Source organism: Sardina pilchardus, chromosome 6 (genome assembly GCF_963854185.1).
Source record: "Sardina pilchardus chromosome 6, fSarPil1.1, whole genome shotgun sequence".
Taxonomy (NCBI): Eukaryota; Metazoa; Chordata; class Actinopteri; order Clupeiformes; family Clupeidae; genus Sardina; species Sardina pilchardus.
Genome location: NC_084999.1, coordinates 19,431,257 through 19,448,554, shown reverse-complemented (window position 1 = coordinate 19,448,554; position 17,298 = coordinate 19,431,257). Strand labels below are relative to the sequence as shown.

At 43.6% G+C, this 17,298-nt stretch overlaps 3 protein-coding genes across 5 annotated transcripts in view; 1 reads left to right on the top strand and 2 right to left on the bottom strand.

Annotated features, from left to right (window-relative positions):
* Positions 1-626: 626 nt before the first annotated feature.
* LOC134082878 (phospholipase A2 inhibitor and Ly6/PLAUR domain-containing protein-like) lies at positions 627-7,027 on the bottom strand. 2 transcript variants are annotated; one of them, XR_009939666.1, is made up of 5 exons: positions 6,862-7,027; positions 1,797-1,913; positions 1,472-1,621; positions 1,258-1,368; positions 627-1,055 (listed from the first exon to the last, which is right to left on the bottom strand). XR_009939666.1 is itself a non-coding variant. In XM_062538905.1 (5 exons), exons 1-5 carry the CDS (start codon positions 4,449-4,451, stop codon positions 853-855), a joined length of 672 nt encoding a protein of 223 aa, XP_062394889.1. In that variant the 5' UTR covers positions 4,452-4,493; the 3' UTR covers positions 627-852. The 2 variants fall into 2 exon arrangements, 1 of the variants encoding a protein (XP_062394889.1); XM_062538905.1 differs by lacking the exon at positions 6,862-7,027 and adding an exon at positions 4,361-4,493.
* On the top strand, positions 6,162-10,910 carry si:dkey-79d12.4 (uncharacterized). Of its 2 annotated transcripts, none has more exons than XM_062538903.1 (3): positions 6,162-6,271; positions 6,942-7,086; positions 7,521-10,910. In XM_062538903.1, exons 2-3 carry the CDS (start codon positions 6,979-6,981, stop codon positions 10,794-10,796), a joined length of 3,384 nt encoding a protein of 1,127 aa, XP_062394887.1. In that variant the 5' UTR covers positions 6,162-6,271; positions 6,942-6,978; the 3' UTR covers positions 10,797-10,910. The 2 variants fall into 2 exon arrangements, with proteins under 2 accessions (XP_062394887.1, XP_062394886.1); XM_062538902.1 differs by having other exon boundaries at positions 6,163-6,238.
* An 82-nt stretch (positions 10,911-10,992) lies between these two features.
* Positions 10,993-17,298, bottom strand: part of kcnn4 (potassium intermediate/small conductance calcium-activated channel, subfamily N, member 4) — a 27,315-nt gene continuing 21,009 nt past the window's right edge. Inside the window, exons 7-9 of the mRNA XM_062538904.1 lie at positions 14,381-14,450; positions 13,503-13,696; positions 10,993-12,727 (exon numbers count right to left, since the gene is read on the bottom strand). Coding sequence (XP_062394888.1) covers positions 12,724-12,727; positions 13,503-13,696; positions 14,381-14,450 — 268 coding nt within the window. The 3' untranslated portion in view covers positions 10,993-12,723. The remainder of the gene's footprint in view (positions 12,728-13,502; positions 13,697-14,380; positions 14,451-17,298) is intronic.

Here is a 17,298-nt window from a genome sequence, read left to right as displayed (position 1 = left end):
GCTGTGTCTGTGTCTGTGTCTGGGGGGGGGGGGGGGGCGTATTGTGGGAGAACTGGCCCTGTGTATGTGACACATCAGTCAAATAAATGACAACTGAAACGAAGACAAGGTCACTGAAAACTAACTATTGTTGTCATAGACTGGGTTGGTGGTAACAGTATCCAACTTTCTGGATACCAGCTGACTTGACCTTCACTATAATATGCAAAGATATTGCACTTTATACCACTGCTTGGTCAAATTTCCTATTGTGATGCGCTATTTGGAACGTGCATTATGAAGTAGTTCCCTTCTTTTGGGCTTATTACACTTGAATATTAATTCGCCAATGTGAATGTAACGGTAAAAACAGCAACGTTGTATCTAAGACAGCGGCAATATAAACAAAAAATGATAGTAGCAGTGGTATAAGCGAGATAATCAACTCCGCGCCGTGCGTTTTATAGGAAAATAATGCACTTCTTATCGAAGTGTAAAGTCCCCTCCGCCTGCGGCGTCGGGTCCTTATTACCACTTCGAACGTGCATTATTTTCCTATAAACGCACGGCGCGTCGTTGATTATCCCTTACATAACTTTTTGTAAATTTAAACATTTGAATGACAGAGCGTTTTATCAGGCAAGGAATGATATAAATATCCAGACTGATTAAAATCTGAAATATTTATTATTTTGCTCACAAATGAAAACACTTTGTTTATTTGCTCCTGGCTTACATACTGTATAGAGAGGTGTGGTTTTTTTTAGACATTATGAGTAAGTGAGTAAGCGAGTAAGCGAGTAAGCTTTAAAAAACAAACAAACAAACAAACAAAAAAAAACAGACACTGCAGAGGAGTCACCCGAGTTGCAGTCAGCTCAGTAAGAGCAGAACAGAGAGCAGGGTCCAGAACAGGAGCAGGACGCTGTGGCCAGCACTCCAGGTGCTATTACACAGGTTCCCCTCACAGCAGGACAGGTCCACTGCTGTCGACTCCAGCTGAGATGTAAAATCTCCAGAGCAGACATTGCTGGTGGCACAGCCCTTTAGAGTGGTGCTCAGTCCTGCTACAACCACTAGCGGTAATAGGAGAAGACAAATGAGAGAGAAAGTTAGAAATTACAGTATGTATCAACACATTACATCACAACATATACATTTTCCACTCTTGCAGTGCTCAGATTTTTGTTATATATTTTATTACATATAAATCAGTATATTTTTATAGTTTTGTTAAAAATACACATTTACACTGCACTCTCAGTAAGACACACACACCTGATGCTGTGATACATCGATCTTCATTACCGACACACTGAAGTGTCGATGAGCAGCCTATCAAGCCACAGCTGAAACACTGCCTCCCGTTGGCACTGTTGTTTGCTACCGCTTCAAGATAAACCATACTGTTAGCTGCATACAGGTTGTCAATAGGATTAAATGTGTGTGACTGTCACAGAATGGGGTGTTCAGGTTTGCACAAACAATTTACCTGCCGGAGTTCCGGTGTTGCAGCTGTCTGTGTTACAGCACGAGGTGCTCAAAGTTATCCTCGCAGTACTTCCTAAGTTCAACGATCCATTGAAACACTGATCATTGCGGAAGCAGCTTTTGAAATTAGCTTCAGCTAGATCTGAACCCCCTGCAAACATGCAACAAGAAAAAATGGATCAGAAACAAATGGTGGTTAATGGACCAATAGAAACGACAAAAACAAGAAAATCTTCAGAAGTTCTGGATTTGGTAAGATTTGTTAGATATTGTAGATGATTACACAAATGTCAGTGTTTGTCTACATAAAGGGTACATTTTCTCACCTATGACAGTAGCAGCTGTGATGCTGGTACAGGAGTCAAGAACTGAGGGACACTGCAGTGATGGTCCACTGCAAGGTCCAGCCGCATTAACGCACGTGATGCACTCCAGTCCTTTTCCTAGAGATTCAAATGAAGTTGAACGTGAGGGAACACAATGGGAATTCCCCTTTTTGCAAATATTCAATGTACTTATTTATTGCAGAAGGAAGAAGTAAACTAACTAACTTTATTATTTTTAATGATTTAAACATTTAAGGATATTTTTCACGAGTATCTGTGAAGAATGATGTATGTATGGTCAAATACTTGTTGGTTCCTGCTTTCAATCCCTTTTTACAGAACAAAACCCATATTGGCCGTTTTTAAATGGCTGTTATGACTCCCCTCAGACCCCCTTTGTGAGGTTTTATACCAAATCTGATGCTTTTATCACAAAGTGATAATTTGCTAAAAGCTAAATTGTCCCACTAATAGTGTCACTAGATATTTGATAGATGCTTTTTTTTGTCAAAAGTGGCTTCCAAATTAATTGAAACAAAGATTAGTGAAACAAATATTTCAAACTAGGCCTACTTGTGCACGTAGGCTTTGGGGGAGTGGTCAGATCTAGCAAGTTGGAAAGTTTAAGTGGATGGCATGAAAGTGGAGGTAAGAAATCGGAAAGGCAACGAAAGTCGATATAGCTCAAAACTGGTGGTCTAATTAGCGATTCTGTTGTCTTGTCCTCCTACAAAAGGTTCTAGATGCGTTTAACAGCAAACTGCATTTAACACCTGCTTTTAGAAGGTGGAAATACTTAGGCACAAAATAGACGTGTGCTTTCATGGGCAGTATACATAGGAGAATACATAATTAGGCTGTCCCCTGACACTATTAATGCATATACTGTATGCATGACAGAAAGGTGCAACTTGACATTCTCAGCTCCCACGACAGGAAGTCTGTGCCTTCACGTCAGTGCGGCCTGTTTGAACCTTGCCACCTTTTTCACGTTGCAAAACATAAAGGCCTGTGGGCGCAAAAGCGATAGTACATCTGGCCCTCAATCTTGTCACACAATGCTGAAGACATGATAAAGACATCTGTGTTCTGAATAGATAACTATGGATTGGTATCTCTCTTACAGCATGGGCAGCATGGAGAAGTAGTCGTCCATCTACTTCTTCTTCTCCTATAGCTTTTCTCTGTATTTTGGCTTCCTCCATTCATTCACAATAAAGCTAATGAGACTATAGTTTTGTTAATGACTTTGGCCAGGAAGCTCCTTCACTGCCTCACCATCACATCTGTGTGCTTGTGATATCATGTGATCTCCTCACCCCGTAGAGATCTTTCACTATTCTTGATTGAGTTCTGCTTGTATGTGTCAAACACAACATCTATTCTTCTACTCGAACTGCCTTCCCTCCATACCCAGGATTGTTGTGGCAACATCTCTGAAAGCAATTTAATCACTTTCACTCATTGGACTAAGTTAATCCCATCAACCACTGTGGCAGTTTTCAGGGTGTTTCTCCTGTAGTGCTACATTTTTCTGCAGGCTGTGGCCTGTTTGTTTTTCTTAGTAATCCATCTATAGTCACTTTACAACCTGTTTCTTTATTGACTTTTACAACCAATAGGGCTCCATCCTATTTGTCCATTCTACTGGCTCCATTCTATTTTGAAGACTTGAGTTGGCTGCACAAGGGTAATATAAGGCTCTCATAAATAAATTGTATGGGTATGTTGTACATTTTCTGAATCATCAGAGTGCCTTGAGTATTGCAGTTGTTGAATTTTGTGTCCCTGCTGTTCTTTCATGCCAGAGGGATAAAAGAAAGCATAGGTACAGTTTAGGTGGAAGTTGTGAGAAAATGTCTGTTATTTCTGTGGTTTTAAAAAGTCATGTGACCTCTGTGTTTGTCAGACAGATTCAGTACTGGGCTTAAATGAGAGCCCCTTTCCAATGCAAGCACCATATTATAGAATATTGATAATATCCCTACCATGAGCCTAAAACAGATACAGACCAGATTTCAAAAACAGAAATTAGGGTTAGTGACTTCAAGAGCTGAAAAAAGTGAAAACAAGAACATTTGTCCCCCCAGATGATACCGATCATGAGAGCAGTGACTGCACCCAGCTCATGTTGGACTCATGTTTAGGGTACCAAACCTGCACCCAGATGGCAACACCAAGGAACTAGGCTTCTTGGTGTCAGTCAAAGCCACACTAAACAGCAGTGACAACACGTGTTCAGCACGTGTTGGATTAAACAATTATCAGAGATTCAGTAACATTATTTTTCCTACATGTAAAATACCGAATCCAAACAGAATACACAGAAGTGAAAGTCAAATTAGGATTTTACTCAATAAAGAGCTTGTGACGTTTTCTGGTTTTCTGAATTAACTAGATACAGTAATAAAGGTGCTAATACAGAAAGTTTTCTTTTCAGTGGATGGAAATATTCTTCCTTATAAATGCACTAAATAAACTACAAATTAGTGTTTAATTTAATCATATTTCAACAGACCACAGATGCTTTTGTAATGTCATTCTTGTATGCGTCTTTTTCCTACCTTGAGAGAAAAGGAGGCTCATCATCACAAAAGTGACACCAATGACCATCCTGACAGCAAGCCAGTTGAAGCTGATGTGTGGGCAGATCATTCCAACGCTAAGGTTTTTATGTAACGAGACTGGAATTCTTTATCATGAAAAACATCTTGTCCAACAGGTATTTTAACATTGCAATGAAAAACACTTTCTTTGTCTTTTTCAGAGCAGCATAAGCACTAAAACATGTGGCGGTGGTAGTGTAGTGGTTAAGGAATAATTCATAACCCTGTTATTGGTTTTGGTAAAGATGGAAAGATCTTGTTTATTAAGAAATTAGCATATAAGGATGAAAATAGTGTGTGTAGGTCTTTCAAGTGTTAAGGGTTAAGTGTTGAAGTCTTTTCACGTTTGAGTCTCTATTACAGTATGTGATATGGGTTAAGGCTACTGTTGTGTGATGGTGTATATGGATGAGAAATGATGTGATTAATGTCTATCTCCAGGACAATTATACAGAAAACAGCTGCAAGATGATTTGATTTTGGATACACTAAAAATGAAACTCATGGGTTGTCAACTAGTAAATATAAATCCCTTATAAAAGCCATATTCTGTGGTACATATTAAACCCAAGGTTAGTCATCAGTATCAAATAGTGTTTCTTTGTACATACGTCAATGATTAAACATCATTAATATTCTGTGGTACATATTAAACCCAAGGTTAGTCATCAGTATCAAATAGTGTTTCTTTGTACATACGTCAATGATTAAACATCATTAAACCACCCTAGAATGGGGACACTAGCTATTCCCTGAAAATGAAAGTCATATTAAAATGAAGAAACGAAAGTAACAGCCCAACTGTGTGTGTGTGTGTGTGTGTGTGTGTGTGTGAGGTATGAGGAAATACTGTAAATGCCGTTGCATCACTCATGCAAGTAGGCATGTTCTCAGAGATACCAAGACTTTATGGGTATTTGGATTCAGTAGAAGCTTCTTTGCTATGTCTTTGAACCTAAAAAAGGAAAGAAGGAAAGCTGGCCTCCTCTTTCACACTGTTAAATTGAACATACAGTATGTTATACAAAGTTTAGACAAATGCACTTGGAGGTTATGTTGCCAAATGTGGATGAGGCCTAAAAAGAGACTGCTGTGCCCTATAGGGATATGATACCTTAGGGTGACGAGGGCCAAAAGGTGATGCTGTGAGGGAAATTAGATTATGTTCTCAATGACATTAACCAAAATAGGCCTACAGATGGCTTAATGTATAAGTTTTTTTTTAAATAGGTGTAATTAAAGCCACATTCCTGAATTTTGACTCCTTGACAAGATGATCATTAAATATTTCAACGTGAAATGTGTGTCTTCATTCATTCATGAACCAAGTCAGGTCAGGTGGAACCATTTTGGTCCTCAGATAATTTAAGTATGTTTCCACTTTTAAATAAAGGGTGCAACATGAATTAAGCCTAGGCCTACTGTAAGGAAGTTTATTCAAGTTTATTCACATTTAGCCTATCCCATACTCTTATTAAAAATATAAAAAATAAATAGCCTTAGGTTGTAATTTATCAATGTTGTTGATCTTAGGCTATTTATTAAGTAATGACAACAAATATGGATTGTTATTTTGAATAATAATAAAAAAAATGTCTGACAAAAAAAAGAACACTCTAGTTCCCAGAAAGGATGCTGGGTATTGTAGTAGACCAGAGAGTTGTGAGATGGGGAAAGGTGGTCCTAGTGCACGCTGGGAAATGAATGCTTTGATTAAGCCCCGCCTCTTCCTGTTACTTCAGGAAGAGGAGGAGGACAAGGAAATGGAAACTAATACACATATTCTGCTAAACTTTGGTACACACAGACAGAATTATGATCAGGAGAAACCATGCAGTAAGCACGCCATCCGATCTTTGACATTTTCTGGTAATTCATTAATCAATTCGCGCTGCTTACTTCAATAATGAAATTGACGTATCAGCACACGTTCTCCATATCGTCATCGTGTTGAGTAGCCTACTGTTCTGCATGATAGACGAGTGAAAATGGCTAACATGTTTACTTGTTTATCACACTACATTTAGCGACTACGAATAATGGTGATTGCAGTGTAAAGTCCAATGATTAGCCTGTGGTAGAATGGCAGCCAAAGACATCAGCAGTCCTTCGTTTGGATACAGTTGAAATGTGCAACTATAACAATTCATCACACTTAGCTTCTTTAGCTACTTGTGTCAATGTAATAACAAGTGCCATCTGCCAAATCGGTGGCTATTTGGCAACACACATTTGTAGGCTAACACGCTAGTACCATGTGTTTTCCTTAAACTTTTTTTTCTTAAACAGTTTTGAGTTGTAGGCACATTCAGTGGTGTTTGAATGAGGTCAGCATTTGACAGAATCGCCTTACCTTTTTGTCTTTGAGTTAGCCTAACGTAACAAGACTAGACAGAGCTACAAAATGTTAGTCTGCTTGTAACAAGCTTTCCGTAATTGCGCGTTTCAGCGTTACTTACGGCGGTGGCCAGTTGTTTTCTCACGTTACACTGGTAAAATAAAATACAACAGTAAATGTCATCTGATGCTATCTGCACAGGTATCAAACTTCATTAGACTGGCCGGTTGTTGTCAAGATGCAAACCGCCGTCGACTGCGTATGCGTGGAAGAGTTTGTTCAGGAACCTGTGGGCGCAGAGATGGAACTGGATGATAAAGGTGGACTGGACACTCCTTGCTCAGTGGTGAGTTATAGGCTACTATTAAGGTGTAAGGTGAATATCCAGCTGATCTTGCTGATGATGAGGGAGTGTTTGTGTCTGTGGGGGGAGGGTCTGAGATTTTTTTAAGATTAACTTTTTAAGATGAACTTGTGAATGGGTAGCCAACAATTGAGGCACGTTCTGACTTTAAACTTGAATTTGAGGGGTTTGTTTATGCAGAGTATCTTGCTGCCCTAAACTAGTATTTTTTGTTGATTTGGCCTATTCAAAATCACATTATGATATTATCAAAATTCTGATAATATCCAACCAACCATCAACCAAGACCAGCCAACTGTGTAACTTGATTGAAGAGGGAGAAAACAGTTCAGATACATTTTCAGTCATGGTCCAATCTGCATATTCATTACACACTGGACTCAGTCTTTGACTCAATCCTCTCCTCTTTTTTTCAGCTCCAAGGCAATCCCTCAGTGTCATATACAGACCAGCGCTGCACGTTGGAGAAGTCGAGTGATGCTGACCGTGGCTTTGAGGCGTTATGCGCCGGCTTGTCTGCCCAGAGCTCGGCGCCGCAGCTCATGCCCAGCAAGCGGCACCACGCGTGCTGGGAGTGCGCCGAGCGCTTCAAGACGCTGCACGACCTGATGGTGCACTTCGACCAGCACCGGACCAGCGGGCAATGCCACCTCTGCAAGGTGGCGTTCCGCCGCGGGGCTTCTCTGGCCATGCACCTGGAAAACGCCCACCGAGACGTGGCCCTCGTGTGCCCTGCCGCATTCTGCAGGGCCAATCTCCGCAACAGGTGGCTGCTGAACCAGCACATGGAGACGTGCCACTCGGGCCAGACCAGGGTGGTGCTGATGGCAGTGGTGGCCGAGGTGAAGGAGGATGAGGTGGTAGTGGCGGAGGAGGAGGAGGAGGAGCCTCTGCCAAAAGGACAACAAAGTGGATTCTCAGAAGAGCTTCCCCAGGAGCCTATGGTGAGTGACCATTCATACCACAGCGCCATAAGCATTGGCCACACAGACCATACCTATAACACCACGAGAAAGAGAACTGACCATGATGCCTCGCACAAGCACTATGCGCTGACCGACGCGCCGCCCTCGAATGCACAGTGCACGGTGGAAACCAGCCTGACGTGTGATAGCGAAGCCCAGTCGCACTCAAACATGGCGGTGAGAACAGAAGCGGGAAACAAAGGCTTCCTGGAGGAGGGTGCACCCATTCAGTGGGACGAGGTTGAGGAGTTTGCTGAGGAGGAGGTTGGCTCAGGAGATGAAACTACTGACGATGTTAAATATTCTAATGATGATAAGGATTATAGTGAAAGTGAGAGTGAAAGTAGTAGTGAGAGTGATGGTGATGGTGATGGTGATACTGACTCGTTGCCTGCCGGCGATTCGATCTATGATCCCAAGGAGTATGTCATTTCCAGCTCTGATTCGGATTCGGTCTCCTCAGACTCCAGTAACTCAAACACCAAGGGTGGCAAGCACTTGTCTTCTAGCGGACGGAAAAAGACACCAAGCACACCGATTACGGGCACCGTGGTGAAACCAACATCCACCCCCACTTCCCAAGTCTCTCAGAAATGTCCTCACTGTTGGCAAGGCCCTTACCGTGATCTGAAGACCCACATGGTCAAGTGCTGTAGCAAAGGTCCAGACAATTGCATTAAATGCTGGAGAGTTTATGGTCGATTCATGGATTTTATTTGTGTGGCCTGCAAGAAAACATTCTCGGGCTCGGACGCTTGTAAGTCGCATGTCTGCCCCATGGAGTTTGAAGACAGGCGTACGAGGCGGGACCGCGCTGTTAAGCAACCTGTGGAGTCAGCCCCTGTGGAGTCAGCCCCTGTCTTCTCTCAGCTTCCCCAGCTTTACCAGATTATCTCTCTGCTGCCCCCTGGGATCATTTACACGCAAGCACAGTCTGGTAGTACTTCTCAGCCTTCTGTTTCGCCCTCGACCAGTAGCACTGTATTACCCGGCAGCGTGGCCGTGAAGGCAGTCGGCCCGCAAAACACTAAGGCAACCACTCCTACGCCACGGATGGCCACTGGTAGTAGCCCTGCAGCATCTGTCCCGACACTGGCCACAGTGGTGACCATCAGGGATACTTCAGCCAGCGTCCAGGCGCCCAATCAGACAGTGCAGTCTCACATGCTCCTTCAGCCACCTGGACTTGCCTCGCCTTCCTACGTCCCCCTGGCCAACAGCCCAGCCGGTTTAGTGCATGTCTATACCCAGAACTCCCCAAAGACCCAGGTGATTGTTGGTGGTCAGACCCCACCTGACACCTCTGCATCGTCGATAATTTGTGGCCAGACCCTGTCGGGGGCCCCTGCGCCGGTGCTTGTTCACAGTCAGGCCCCTGGCACCTTTCCCGTCCCTACGATTACTCATAGTCAAGCACTGTCTGGAAAACCTGCTACAATTGTCTGTAATCGGGACCAACTTCCGATGCCCTCTGCAGTGGTTTTTCGCAGTCAAACACCCAGTAGTGTGCCTAGATTCATAGTCGCTCCCAACCAGGGCCAGCCAAGGGCACCCACAGCCGTGGTTGTCCGCAGTCAGGTGCCCCCTGGTGCTCCAGCAGGTACGGCTGCCTCCTCGGCTGTCCGAGGCCCTCCTGGCGTGTCCACTGCCACAGAGGGAGGGCCGCAGCCCTCTCTTCCCACACTGTTTCGCATACCCACCACAGGCACCAACGCCTTTTTCTTCCCTATGCCTAATCAGGCCGTGGGTGCTGCAGGACCCACCGTCGGACATTTAATTCCCGTCACAGCCTCCAGTGGTGCCGCAGGTGTCGTCTCGGCGGGACTGCCGCTTCTGTCGATGAGAGTTCCTGCCCCGACTGGAATGTCCCTTTCTTTCTCCGGCGCAGCTCAGGCCTCAGGGCATCCTGTCTCAAGCCAGGTGTCCACCGCTGGCCCCTCCTCACAGGTCTCCATCTCCAACAGTGTGTGCACCTTGGCCTCCACCTCTCGTGCTGTGCCCTCCGAGGCTTACGTGTCCAGTGCCCTTTGTCCCCAAGTGTCTTCCTCTCTCCCCTCCTCACTGATCTCAACCACTGCAACAGGCACTGCCTCCGTACCCATGAAAGTCCCTAATGTTGCCTCCACTACCCAGAATCCCAGGCTTCCGGCTATCCCTGCCCAGTCCACAGCAGCGCCGGCCAAGAGTCCCCCTATGGTCGTCATGTCCGACGCGGGTCCACTTCGGATCTTGTTCATGTTCCTGAACCAGAGCCGGGAGCTGGCCCTGGCGCGGCGCATGAAGACCCGGTGGCACTACAAGGAGGTCTTCTCGTGCCGCCAGTGCGGCGCCATCTCCCGGCAGCCCTCGCTGGTCGTGCTGCACCGCTACCGCCACCGGGGGGCGCCGCGGCCCCACCGCTGCGACTGCGGCCGACGCTTCCAGGCGCGCCTGCACCTGCTCCGCCACCAGATGCTCCACGCCGAGGCCACGCGCTTCATCTGCGCGGGGTGCGGGGATTCCTTCGAGGGCGGCCAGCAGCTGGTGCGCCACAAGGCCAGGTGCCACTATAGGATCAGCATCCAGTGCAGGAAGCCATTTGTCTGCAGCTGTGGACGGAGGTTTGACCGGCCGTCAGCCCTCCTGTGGCACAAACTGAACAATTCCAGGCACAAAAAGAGGACTAGAAATAAAAAAGCACTGTCGCGTCAGAATCAAGATTTGCAAAATGCACTGGCAGCTACTTGACTTACTGTTTCTTTAAGACTGTGAGAACTGTGGGGGGTTTTTTACTTTGTTTCTTGAACTGTTCATGTTTTTGTTTCTATGTTGTCCAACACATAAAGTTCTTTTGAAAGATAAGTGTTAATTGTAAGCCTAAGTAATTCTGTGTTTGAGTAGGGGTTTTCAATTCACAGCACACTTGAATTTAAAATGAGCCTTTATTTCTATACAGAAAAACAGCCTATTGTGAAGTGTATTTGAAGAACCAAAATGTCCAAAAATGCTTCTTGTCGCTCTACATATGAAGTGAGATCTGTTAAAAGATTGCAAGGGATAATATGGCATAAATGTGAATCAGTTACATCAAACAAAAAGTCCTACAACCAACCTTTTATCAAGGTATTTTTAATATTTGGACATATTTACATTGTGTAGCCTATACCATGTGCAAAAACAATGCTGTAAACGTCTTTTTAGATACTTATGTTTTCAAGAACCAGCCATACTTTTCTGCTGTTCTTTCAAAACTACATGCATAATAATGTTTGAGTATTACATTGCCACACATTGTCATTTATCAACAGCTGACAACATACTTGCATAGATCCAGTTCATGTTCCAGTTGAAAATAGGACTATTAAAGAATCCAATAAGAGATCAAGTGACTGCAGTGCAGTCTCTGAGATCTTTTGATTAGCAAATGTGATCACACGTTTCAACCAAAGGTATGTTAAACATTTGCTCAGAATTATGAGATACAGACCGGATACATGTGCATAAGCACTTCTTGGTGAGTAATCTGGCATGGACATTCCTCTACTTTCCATTTATGCCAGAGATCAGTTAAATTCAGATTATGTCAGTGTTAACTTCCCTCTAATTTACAAGACATTCTCATGGGTACACTTTCATTGTAATGCACAATGTTGACCACTAGATGGTGACTCCGGTAAAGGGAATCTCTTGTGTCTCTATCTGCACTCATTCTAGGCGTTAGTGTACTTTTCCGTTACACTAGCATCCTTAGTTAGTTCCATTAGTTTAGTATCATGTTGTGTAGCCTACAGACAGGCATTCACTGACCAGTGGGATCCTTACCTAACTAGCAAGGAGGCTGGTGTCTGTCAGTCACTTCTGAAGACAAATACAAACTATATGTTGCTGCCTTGCTATTTAACAACTGTTGAAACAAAGCAAAGTGCACTAGTGAGCATCAGGTGTCTAAACCCTGATGCAAGTGTTACTACTACTACATCTGATCGATCTGTGATTTGGCAGTAGCAAAAATGGCGCCAACCTGCACTCTGAAACATCAATTATGCAGAGGCATATTTTACAAATGAGATGCGTCTCTGACTATACTGTACTTGGCAATTACTTAGTCGCCTAAGTGTATCTGGCAACTGACAGAACTCGGGATGGGTATCTTATTTGTTCTATCCGTCGTGCTGACCATTGGAGTGACGAAAGTGGGTTCATTCTGGATGGGACTTCTACGTAACTGGTAATACTGTGTGAAAACTACTGCTGTGAATTGCCCCAGGAAACATGGGAACGCATCATGGAATGCCCCTGTCCCCAGGCAACTGCGCATCGCTCGACTGAGTATGAGCCCTTTAAGCCACAGGTTTGACCTTGACCTAGGTTAATGGTTCGTTTTGTCAATGGTGCTGCCTAGACACACAAGGGCCTGGCACTGTTTGCGAATGTGACATTTCTCAGCAATGCATAAATAACAGACATAAATACACTCAATATTCTCTCTGTATAAGATACTTTGTTATAACAAACATGTAAGGAATTTTTCAAAACAGTCTCGAGCAATTAAGGTCCAGAACAGTTGAAGGGCAAAAAAAGTCCATGACGCCAAATGGAGTGGCTTATTGGGGAAGACGTGAGGGACTTAGGCACACACACAAGCAGCTGTTACAGTGGGATGTGGGTACAGGAGTCACCTGGGGAGCACAGAAAATTACAAGAAGGGAACATGAGTTAAGTACACAGAGCAAAACAAATAAACAAACAAATAAACAAACAAAAACATGTCGGAGTCGCTATGCTTCCGTGACGGCTGCTGCCCAAGTGAGTATGGTTAACCTCTAATGGCTTTTCAGAATGTTTAGAGGAACTGGATCAAAAAATGTCACTGAGAAAATGTTAACAGATTTGTTAATACACACGTACAAATGTTAGTACACGAATCGGTGCTTTACTTGATTTTTCAGATTCGGACTTTTGAGACCAAGGTTGGTGACATGACAAAAACAGTGGGGCTGCACTGCAAAGACTGCAGCAGCAGTTAAAATCAACACTGATTTTAGTGTAATGTTTGGCTTGACCTCAGGACTCAAACCTATCATTTTAGGCTTGGGGGTTAGCCAGTAAAAGTGGCATGGTGACCATTTCCATGGCACTTTCCATGTGGGTCTTCATGTGGATTAACTGCTATGCTGTAGCAGCTGGAATGCCTTCGCTATGTTAGCACCACGTTTGCCCCTTAAAGCTTGGTTTGCGCTTCTGCATTGATGGCTACAGTGCCGTGCAGTGCAGTGGCTACACCGTTGCCTCGACGTCATGATGAACCTCTTTCACTTCGGTGTCTCTTGTGTCTGTGTAGGTCACCATCGAAAAAACGGTAGTTCCAATGACCAAATGGCATAGGCTCACCCATGACCATGCACTAGCTAGTCTGGTTAGTTAGTTCAGTTCATTAGCTCAGCAAGGCCTCACCTGTGGGGAGCAGACAAGCGGGAGTGTCTGCGCTCTAGGCTCTGTCTGCCCATGACTTGGGTCAGCAGCTGGGAGGTCTGCTGAAGGCTGTGGTTGAGCTCGTCCAGTTTCTGCTCCATGGACAGGATGCGCAGCTCCAGTTCGTGGTAGGAGTTGTTCCAGTTGGCGCTCAGGTCATACATGATCATCTGCATCTGTTGGGGCATGAGGGACAAACAGCACTTAATATCTTGGTTTGTTTGACTGATAAATCAATTTATTTTTTTCTACTATTTGTCGACGCTGAACTAATCAATCAGTCCAGCTTAATGTTTGTCAATTATGCCTGTCTGTTTGTTTTGGCCATCTATTGCTGCCATTTCTTTCCATTAAGTCTGAGTTACTTTTATTTATTTATTTGATTTTATTACCTTGTCTGCGGGATTACACACGCTTGTTAGTGTTGATGATTGAACTCTCTGAACCCTGACACGCACCTCATGTTTGGCCTAATGACAAACATTTTATGTGTGTATTTACAGACGTTTTATGTGTCTCAGCACCTCACAGTAAACAACAACAACAACAACAAGAATAACTGAAGTGGATTGGATAATGGTGTGATTATGTAATAAATGAAGCTGACGCGTTCCAAATGGACTGGGGTTTCTCCCTAAAGCCAGAGAGAGGGAGAGAGAGACTCCCTGTGTTCCTCATACACATACTTCTGTACTTACAATACCTAATATGAGTGCATAAGTGCACTCAATATGAGTACATAGTAGGTGCACTCATATTAGGTATTAGGTAAGTACAGAAGTATGCAAATTGGAACACAGTGACTGACTGTGATTGTGCTTGAACTGAGAGATCCACAGAGGAAGAGTGGTGGCACTCACCTTCTCCAGGTCAACCATCTCGCTGGCATAATCCCGCAACTTCCTCTGTTTGACTCGCAGTTGTCGGAAACTGTTTAGAGGAAAAAGTAGAGAACACAGTGAGTCAAGCCTCATTATTTCTAGAGCAAAAGAAGTATGTCAACATCACAGATAAATAAATCACAGAAAATAAATTGATTTCCTAATTCAAAAGGGGCAGAGTTGGGTGAAACGAACGTCTGTTGCTAGAACTTTCTTCAGCCGTTTCCTTGCTGTTCCAATCCTATACTTAGGCCTGAAATTCGACGGAACCAAAAGTCACCAAAAAAAGCAACAGCGGAAACCAATATTGCAGGGGAACCCTCTGTATCTGCTGAGGCATACAGAAACGCCAGGCTAGCGTGGGGCCATGTGCAAAACGAGACATTGCATAAACAGTCCAAAGGGCCCCGAGTCCTCTGAGTGTTTCGGTGTCATTTGGCAGCTCCTGGTGCTGAGGTGCCGCTGGGGCCTTTCCCAGTTCCACTTTATTTTTAGTGGTCTGCTAACTGTACAACAGGAAGTCAAAAACGCCCTCCACCCTAACATGTCTCCCTTTCTCTTTCTCTCCCTGTCTCTATCACTCTCTCCCTTTCACTCTCTCTCTCTCTCTTTCTCTCTCTCTCAAGCTTATTCTCTCTATCTTTCCATCCATTTAACCGATTCCCTTTCTCGATTCCCTTTTTGTGACCCACACACATGCACACAAGGGTCATTTTGGAAGGCCTGTGGCTCGCTTGCAGTGGTAAATCACACTAGGAGCTACTTTGCACTTTCACACATCTACGCTTCCATCTCCAGGGGTGACCACTGGTCCATGGCCAGCTCGACACCTCCGGCAATCGGCCGCTTATCAGACAGGAAGGTGGGGGTGTGCAGCATAAACAAGCAAGGCCGACAACAATCAGCAAGGCAACAAAGATGTAGAAGTGGCCTTTTCCAGATGCTCAAACAGCAACTACTCCTGCCAGGGTCAGACGCCTCCTGCGAGCGTACGGAAGTCGAGACTTCCTAATTCTGAGAGAGTGCGTTTTCACCTTGAGTCATCCAAGTGTGAAAAACAAACTTAAAGCAACTGCAGTCGTGTGGCTTTCTGGTTGTGTCACTAAATAAGGTCTGGATGGTTTTTTTAGTTTTTTTTTTTAAATCACTTTCCACAGGCCTATGTCATTATATAATAATACACAAACATAATTATCAAGCAGCCACTGACACTTTTAGAGCATCCACTAGTCACGTTGATATATGCACATATCTACCATTTAAAAGTCTGTCTTGGGGTCAGACTATACAGCACAAGACTCTTGACCGTAGGATCTCATAGGGCCTCACGCCAAACATGCCATTTTTCCATTTTTTTTATTTTTTATCTTTGCTTCCTCTGATGTAGCCTATAATGTGATCATTAAATGCAATGATGGATGGGTTTCTTGATCGTTGTGTGTACTTGACATAAAATAGCCTATTATCAAATAACACCAATGGAACAGTGTTAAAAAAAAAATCAACAAGCAAAAGAGAAACAGAAACATTGTTTATATCCTTCAAAAGGGGTCAGGAAAAGACAAGCCCTGGGGCCTTTCCAAGTGAGTGGAGTGGTAAGCCTACCTAGTACTTACAGGCACTGATAAATGCTCCTCTATTGACCTTGCAAATGTATGGGTCTAGAATGTAAAGGACTCTTTCTCTCTCATGCATGGTATCATGTAAAAGGCATGACATGGCATCTACATGACTACATGTTTCCTTGTGTACGCAAGGACCAGTATACTTGACCCAGAAACCTGATTTACATTCACATTTACATAAACATAGCCTGTCAATACCAAATCTAAATGAGCATAAATAGTTCATAGCGTAAATTAGTATTTACTTGTAAATATCCATTATGTCTACAATAATAAATCACATATTGACAGAATAGAATCCCTTTATCGGCAGATAATCCAGGCAGTCCTATTACTGAACGAATGAAATAATTCTGCTTTGGAACACAGTGAGCTTTTCACTGAGCTACTTGTGAACCTCAATATACTTTGCTGTATGTGCTAAATGTCAAAGTAAATTCATTAAATATGCGCAGCGATTTGCCTGGACACAAGTAGTAACATCAACAACGTAAGAACAACTAACCTTTACCTTCTAAGTACTAGGGTGAGCTCTTTCTCTCTCTCTCTCTCTCTCTTTCTCTTCCTCTCTCTCTTTCTCTTTGTCCTATCTCTGACTCTGGGTCACAGACAGGGTTATATGAGTTTGTGGTCAGAGTGTTGGTCAGTTCATGCTAGTTCATGTCATTGTTGCTTTGTGCTCTCCGGCTCAGATAGGAAAATCTTTCTTTTCTTTTTTTAAGTCCCCTTAATCTCGGTTTAGAGAAATTCTACCCACTGAATATATTCTGCTATACGGGCTATCCTACTTTGCATTCCAAAAGGTGAAGGAGAGCTACCTAACATGGGGCCATGTGATCATTTACATAATGCAAAGCGATGTTCAGAACAGAGAGAGAGAGAGAGAGAGAGAGATACAGTAGACATAGAGAGAGAGAGAGACAGAAAGAGAGAGAGATAGACAGGAAAGAGAGAGATAGACAGAAATGCAAACATGTTAGCAATGCAAAGATATTTGTCATGCTAATAAAGCACACTTGAACTGAACAGAAAGAGAGAGAGAGAGAGAGAGACAGAGGACATGTACACTCTTCTTAGGTATGGAGGGTTGCTAGACAAAATATTCAAAAACACATACGTGTGCATGTAAACATTAAGGCCCATAGACAAATTCAGAGACCATACTATAGGGTAGGTGCCGTTGTTAACATAAATGCACCCACATGTACAGTATAGGCCTACATCCTCACCCCTCTCATTCTTCCTTTCTCACTCTCTCCCTCAACTTCTCTC